The sequence below is a fragment of the Triticum aestivum genome, chromosome 7D (assembly GCF_018294505.1).
Source record: "Triticum aestivum cultivar Chinese Spring chromosome 7D, IWGSC CS RefSeq v2.1, whole genome shotgun sequence".
In the NCBI taxonomy this organism is placed as follows: domain Eukaryota; kingdom Viridiplantae; phylum Streptophyta; class Magnoliopsida; order Poales; family Poaceae; genus Triticum; species Triticum aestivum.
This window is the reverse complement of record NC_057814.1, coordinates 439,470,570-439,477,934: the sequence shown is the minus strand read 5'-3', so window position 1 is coordinate 439,477,934 and position 7,365 is coordinate 439,470,570. Positions and strand designations below refer to the sequence as shown.

General features: G+C 47.4%; 2 protein-coding genes across 2 annotated transcripts in view; one reads left to right on the top strand and one right to left on the bottom strand.

The window, feature by feature from the left end:
• The first annotated feature begins 1,365 nt into the window (after window positions 1-1,365).
• On the top strand, window positions 1,366-3,277 carry LOC123169932 (anthocyanidin 5,3-O-glucosyltransferase). The gene has a single exon (XM_044587781.1). The coding sequence runs from the start codon at window positions 1,597-1,599 to the stop codon at window positions 3,007-3,009; it is 1,413 nt and encodes a 470-aa protein (XP_044443716.1). The 5' UTR covers window positions 1,366-1,596; the 3' UTR covers window positions 3,010-3,277.
• Window positions 3,278-4,806: 1,529 nt separating this feature from the next.
• Window positions 4,807-7,365, bottom strand: part of LOC123165077 (probable gamma-aminobutyrate transaminase 3, mitochondrial) — a 7,860-nt gene continuing 5,301 nt past the window's right edge. The window contains exons 12-19 of the mRNA XM_044582704.1: window positions 6,552-6,599; window positions 6,394-6,477; window positions 6,186-6,273; window positions 6,030-6,108; window positions 5,853-5,943; window positions 5,681-5,759; window positions 5,094-5,209; window positions 4,807-5,002 (exon numbers count right to left, since the gene is read on the bottom strand). Of these exons, the coding sequence (XP_044438639.1) occupies window positions 4,928-5,002; window positions 5,094-5,209; window positions 5,681-5,759; window positions 5,853-5,943; window positions 6,030-6,108; window positions 6,186-6,273; window positions 6,394-6,477; window positions 6,552-6,599 (660 nt within the window). The 3' untranslated portion in view covers window positions 4,807-4,927. The remainder of the gene's footprint in view (window positions 5,003-5,093; window positions 5,210-5,680; window positions 5,760-5,852; window positions 5,944-6,029; window positions 6,109-6,185; window positions 6,274-6,393; window positions 6,478-6,551; window positions 6,600-7,365) is intronic.

The following is a 7,365-nucleotide window of genomic DNA, read 5'->3' as shown; positions in this document are numbered from 1 at the left end:
GAGGACAATGACACGTAAGAAAGCTCCGGTAGTGAGCAGATCCGGGCTGGATCCATTTTGCATCTTCGACGCTACTTTCGCGACAAAGACGACAAGGGTAAAGGCGGCCATGGATGATCTTTCTTCATAGCTTAGTATGTAGAACATGCTAATTTTTGATAGTCCGGTGAAATGTATGATGTAGTAGAGCATGCCAATTTTTGTTAGTCTGATGGCATGCATGATGAAGTAGTTGGATGTTATGTGTGTGATCGATATGCATTTATGCAGAGGCAAGTTTACAATGCATTTGATTGTATGGATTCAAGGATTTGCTAATGATATACCCGGTTGTGGAAGCGGACATGTATTAGGTGACCGGTCACTATCGGTGGATGATTAGGGGCTGAACGTTTAGGGTTTAGGGCTAGTTCCGACGGTAAATGCTCTAAAAGTCAAAAGGAACTGGTGAAACATTTTTACTCGGCCGACCGACCGAGTCTTGGGCCGGTCGCGCGCGGATCATTCGATCGGGGGGTATCCTGTGGCCAGAAGCGCACGCGAACCCACCTTATCCCTTCGCTATCTTCTTCCTCGACTTCGTCTTCCCTCCTTTCACATCTCCAATGCAACCCGCCGGCATTCATTTTTTGTGGCCGCCGTTGAACACGGCGGCGAGCTGCTACCACATGCAGCCGGAGTATGAGTCGTTGATGTGTTGGTGAGGGAGCTGCAAACCACATCTGGCTGAGCCGCATTGACTTCGCAGGGGAGCTGCAATGGTGCATGGTCGTGTTGTGGTGGCACGATGAGCGGCGATTCGGTGGAGCTGAACGACGGACGATGGGCCTGATTAATGTTGCAACTGACTACGCGAATTGCTGGAACTAGGATTCCAAGGAGCTACGACGAGTCTATAGTGGTGTGATGGCGGAGCGTGGTGGGATGCCGCGACAATGTTGAAACTGGTTTCATGATTTGTTGGCGTTGCGGTTTTACTGGAATCGAAGACCGTGTTTGCTAGAAGCGCCGTCGCAAGATCGAACAAGATGGTGCAACCGCTGGAACCATTGTCATGGTTTGTTGGAACCGGCTTTCTTCGTCAACGGTGACCGCGGGGGCATGTAGTGTGTTTTCTTCCTTCTTTTTTTTGCTGCAACCGCTAAAGCAAAAAAAACTACAACCCCTTTCTTGCACAATGCTGGAAGGGGCCGACGACGACGGCTGCCAACGCTAGGGGACGAGGTGTTGCAACCGTCAATCGGTGGAGCTACAACGACCCACGTCGGAGGAGGGAGGGGGGTGAAGCTGCACAAATGACCGAGTTGCAGTCGGCGGTTGAGCCGCTTCTGGCTGGCAGCAAAGCAATGTGGTCGGCGGCGGGGAGGGAGGAAGATGACGCCCTAATCTGCGCGCTAATCATGCCCTTTCATCCGCGCTCGATCTAACGCTAGGCAGCCGACAGGCCGAAATTTGGGCCGGACGGCAGGCGCCTAGCGCGGGCAAAGGGCCTGATAAGACGCACAAGGTTTCACACTTTCGGCTGGTCCACTGTCCAAACACAAAATTCACAGGCCACAAACCAAAGCAAAACAAAACCAGAAGAAGAACCCTTCAATGGCGACGGCGAGGAGGGTGGTCCTCATCCCCGGCCAGAGCATAAGCCACCTCACGCCCATGATGGAGTTCGCCGCGGTCTGCCTCCGTCGTGGCCTCGCCGTCACCGTCGCCGTCCCGGACCCAACCCTTACCTCCCCGGTTTTCCGTTCCACCATCGGCCGGTACGCCTCCCGGCTCCCCTCCCTCTCCGTCCATTCCCTCCCTCCCCCTCCGGCCCACCACCACTCCCTCGACACCGCGCACCCGTTCATCCGCATGCAGGCCGCCTTCCGCTCCCAGGCACCCGGCCTGCGAGACTTGCTCCGCAGCCTCCCCGCAGTCCACGCGCTCGTCGCCGACATGTTCGCCGCTTACCTCCTCGACGTCGCCGCGGAGGTCGGCGTCCCGGGGCACCTCTTCTACTGCACAGGAGCCGCCAACCTTACCGTCTTCCTCGAACTGCCTTCATTTTGCTCCGGGAGCGGCGGAAACTTGAAAGATCTCGGCGACGCGCCCGTGTCGTTCCCCGGCGTGCCCACGATGCCGGCGTCTCACTTGGTCGACGCGGTGCTCGACAGCGGTACGGACCTGTACGCGGCCGTGCTGGACGTGTTCGGTCGGATGGCGGCAGCACGCGGCATTCTGGTGAACACCTTCGAGGCGCTGGAGGGCTCGGCGGTGGCGGCGATTAGAGACGGGCGCTGCCTCCGCGGCCCTGCCGCCCCGCGGGTCTACTGCGTAGGCCCGTTGATCGCGGAAGGCGGCGCAGAGAAGGAGGAGGAGAGGCACCCGTGCCTCCGGTGGCTGGACGCGCAGCCCGAGGGCAGCGTCGTCTACATCTCCTTCGGCAGCCGGTGCACGGTCTCGCTGGAGCAGATCAGGGAGATGGCCAAAGGGCTCGAGATGTCCGGGCACAGGTTCTTGTGGGTGCTGCGCGCGCCTCCTGCCTTCGCCGCAGCCGCCGGCGAGCCGGATGCGACGCTGTCTCTCCTCCCCGATGGGTTCTTGGCCCGGACGGCGGGCAGGGGCCTCGTGGTGACCGCGTCCTGGGTTCCACAGATGGACGTGTTGCGTCACGCGTCCACTGGTACCTTCATAACACACTGTGGATGGAACTCGACGCTGGAGGCGGCGGCCACCGGCGTGCCGATGGTGTGCTGGCCGCTGGAAGCCGAGCAGTGGATGAACAAGGTGTACATTGTCGAGGAGATGAAGGTTGGCGTGGCGGTGAGAGGGTATAATAAACCCGGGGTGCTTGTCACGGCCGACAATGTGGATGCCACGGTTAGGCAGATCATGGACATGGAGTCGGAAGGCCGGCGAGCGGTCGTGGAACGGGCCATGGCGGTGAAGGAGAGCGCCGCGGCGGCGTGGAAGGAAGGTGGCTCGTCTTGTGTCGCGTTCGTCGAGTTCGTGAAGCAGATGGAGTAAGTGAAGGTCGGCGGCACTGGGTAAGGATCTGTGAACTGCGCATTGCAGTGGTGCGCGCCATTTATGAACTAACATGAGTAGAGAGCGTGTTGTATTTGATCTATAACATTTTGAGGGACTTGGCATGCCGTAGGATCGTCTCATTGTCTTGGAGATGACCACACTCTGTTTTTCCTACTATCCTTTTGTTGCCAAGAATGGGTTTTTGGCGTTGTGTGGTGCAAATGATGACACCAATCGTTTCTTTGTGTGAGGTCATAATTCGATCCCTCTTGTTTGCCTGTCTATTTCCATGTCTTTAATATACAGATAGGAACAACGCTAAAATTATTGTGGTGCAAGCGACGTATGGTACCTCCGTGGCCGATTATCTGACCAGTACTTGGAGAAGTCTTGTGATCAGAAAAGCAAACAAGAGAGAGAGAGAGAGAGAGAGAGAGAGAGAGAAAGCTTAAAAAAATCTCGATGCATTGATAAAAGTGAAGATATTTAGGAGAGGATCTAAACCCAGTGAACAGTAAATTTTAAAAACAAATATATTTAAAAAGTCTGAAATTTTTACAGACTAAAGATGAGAGATTCTTCTAGGTGCTGAAATGATATCCGACGAGCTTGGTAAAAAAACGGAGCTAAAAAAAAAGTCCAAAGCTGCAACAAAATTTGAGCTTCGTTTTTTTGGTAGCGAGCTCCTCGGATCTCATCTCAGGGCAAAAATATACAAGCACCTAGAAGAGTCTTTCATAGTAATTTTTTCACATTTTTTGATTTTGGTCCGTATTTTATTTGAATTTATTGAAAAATAAAGAAAAAACTGAAACCGCAAGAAAACTGAAAAAAAAAGAGAAGAGCCAAAGAAAAAATGCCCCTGGATTATGTAGGATTCAACATGGCTAGCTTCATACGGTAGCCCACAGACCAAATATGAGAAGTGATGTTTTGAAAGCTTCTTATTGAGTAGTTCCCGTGTGTTTTTATTCCCATGTTTTTCAGTATTTCATTTCGGAAAGCCCTAAGAAAATAGTATTGTTTTTAAACAGACGATATGACCTACCTAACCATTAGGTTTAAACATAGAATATTGTAATATGATGTATTGAATTCACACATGGAACTTCCGACTGTCAACATGTGGCACAAGCGTACATTGGACTTTTGTAGGACTTGACTATATTTAGCTTAGCAGACTAATTTAATTCAGGCAGTGCAACACTAGCAAGTTTTTTTATCAAATCACTTACCATCAAATTAGCGACTTTAATCAAGACGCTGAAGAAAGACACCAAAGAGTTGCCATAATAGTTGGAAAAACACTGCAGCCCTTCCCTCCGGTCACAAACGTGCCTATTCTGTGACTGGAGATGGTAAATAAGAACCGAAAGTCATCTTTTGATCCCGAGCTCATATGCTCCCGCATGAACAGTAAAATCGAAAAAATATCAAAAAAATTTCAAAAAAGTTCCAATTTTTTTTTGAGAGAAACATTGACAAAAGTTCTAAGTGCCTGCAAAAATTCATCATGAAATCACATTCATGTAAGGCGTGGCAAAAAAAACAAATTCAGTGCTTCAAAATGCTTTTGAAAGCAGGTTTTTCAGAGTACTGTTTTTGTTTTTTCTGCCATGCCTTCTAGGAATGTGATTTCACGACGAATTTTTGCAGGCACTTAGAACTTTTGTCAATGTTTCTCACAAAAAAAAATTGGAATTTTTTGAATTTTTTTCGATTTTACTGTTCATGCGGGAGCATATGAGCTCGGGATCAATTCCTCCGCGTCCAATAAGAACTGACATTTCCACATCAAGATCAACTTTCAGGCTTTCAATGTGCTATTATTGGCACCTAATTGTTCAAGTAACTGTACATTGTCGTCACCATCATCACCAATCATTGCTAGAGGCTTTCAACAAATTGGAATTGTTCACTTCTTGGCTGATTTGAGCTCCTCAATTCTTTCCTCTGTGGCCTTTAGGGCGCCACCATATTTGCTCACAATCTAAAGCAGAGCCATGGTTTGAACAATTTTCAGTCAGTTTGTGTTTGATACCAAAGAGAAAGATTGCATATTGCAAAGAGTATGATCTTACTTCTTCAACTTCATCGGGAGTCATTATTAGTGGAGGTGATAGCATGATGTTATCCCCAGCAACCCTGATAAGCATCCCACGCTTCTCACACTCGGCACCAAATATTGAACCAACCCCTGAAATCATCAAACCATAAGAAACTCAGTTGTCCATGTCATTTTTAAGGCTTCTTTTACTCTTGAGATGGTTTATTTTTGTGCAAGTTACTCTTAACTCGGAAGATAAGTTATTCAAGTCCTAACCTCAACTGATTGGTATCCCCCTTTTTTCGTGTTGGCTGCTGATAAGTACTATTACTAGTAGTTCATCTAAAAAAGTACTGTTACTAGTTTAGTGATGTCCCACGGATGGTTAATTCATTTAATTATCTTGGCTCAGCAAAAAAAAAAACTAGGTAGTTTGACATTCCAACTTCTAGCTTTATAGTTCCTAACTGGCCTAAAAACTCAACAGTTACATTACACCGGTGGTAAATAACCAAATATCCCTAGCATGGACTGCAGAGGAAAAATTGCTAGCGACTAGGAATTTCCATGCTAGTAAATCCTGCTAAAAAATATAAAGAACAAAAGGTATAAAGTACAAACCCCATTCTGCAGGGAATGGATCATTTGGTGACTTGTTGTCGACAAATTCAGTTCCAAGTATCAATCCCAGGCCACGTATCTGTGTAGAGGAGTGCAGACATTATGTGTTTAAACAACAAAGGAACAAGTAAATAGTCATAAAAGAAAGAAACTTAAACTACATAATAACTACCTCTCCGACGATCGGACTGCCTGAGAAGGCCTTGATTCCTTCTTGGAACCTTGGGGCAATTGTGTTGACATGTTCGGTAATATTCCTTTCCCTAATAGGAATTATGGAAACGATTCATCAGACACATATATCAACATAAATGGATTGTTGAGTATTATTATGGGAAGAGTGGTTTACTTGTAGATCTTCAGAGCTTCTATGGCAACAGCACAGGCAACTGGATGCCCGGAGTATGTAAAGCCATGAGCAAAAGAACCTGTAACAAACAATAGAAGTGCTTGTAAATACAGTAGCAAGAGAAAAGATGAGTTCCTGCAATGGAATTAGCTTTACCAAGTTTACTGCTCTGCGAATGAACTACATCTGCTATTTCTGGGCTAACAAGAATAGCTGCAATTGGCATGTAGGCCGAAGAAAGAGCCTGGCAGATTAAAAAACAAGAATAGTACGAAAGAAAATATTAATCAGTCTCTCTGAAGACAGGAAGTTACCATCCAACAATTAGGTATTTTACTGGTACTGACTGGACTCAGCAACTCACCTTTGCTATGGAGACGAGATCTGGTTGAATATTATACATATCACATCCAAACATGGTTCCCAATCTCCCAAATGCAGTAATGACCTGAAGGGCTAATTACATAAATTTTGCACCAAGAAATTATTTTACTCTCTTTTTACCTCATAAACTTAAGTTACCTCATCTGCTATTAACAAGACGTCGTACTTCTTGAGGACTGCTTGAATCTGATAGGAGGGAAAATAGCACATGGTTAACATTACATGGCGCAAGAGCAATTAACTTTTTGATGTGGAACTACCTAAATTATACAAATAGCGTAAGCGCAGTCAGCTGCACTCAGCAACTCTTTTGGAAGAAATGCTATGGGATCTTGAAAATTCAAAAGGAGCAGCAGCACACTGCTGCGTACGTAAAGCAATTGGAACTAGCTTTTCAAAATTGGTACTAAATAGAGGAAATTTTGGAGAGATATAACATCTTATTATAATAGCAAAGGTGTGCACTTAGATGCACCGCCTAGGACACAGTTGTGAGGGGGAGCGAAGAAAAACAGAGAATGCTTCAAGTTATCCTGACAGTTTTCTTTTTCCTAAATGTTAAAACTGACGTCAGATTTTCAAGAATTCCGAGCAAACGCCCTTGTGCACGTCAGATCCCACCCACGAATCCTAAAGCGTTCGCTCCAAACGCACCCTCTGAACGAACTACGAGATGACGGCACACCCTCTCACGCCCATTGCCTAGCTTTTGATTTGATAGGAGGCCAACTAAACTGAGCCGAGCCTTGTCGAAGATGATCGCCTAAGGCTAGTCGCTGCCCTACCGAGGCCCGGTATACCCAAGCCTCCTAAGTGAAGTGGCATGCACACCTTAAACCAGCGTACAGTGAGATAATCGCTGTCAAAGTCCCGAGGCGCTAGGCAGCGGAGCACCCAAGCTCCTAGACTTGTCCAACAACCTGTTGAGGGTGTCTATCACCAGCACAAACCA

Bases quoted from the DNA above. Each gene is read 5' to 3' on its own strand.
- LOC123169932 (XM_044587781.1), top strand. From the start codon at position 1,597: ATGGCGACGGCGAGGAGGGTGGTCCTCATCCCCGGCCAGAGCATAAGC.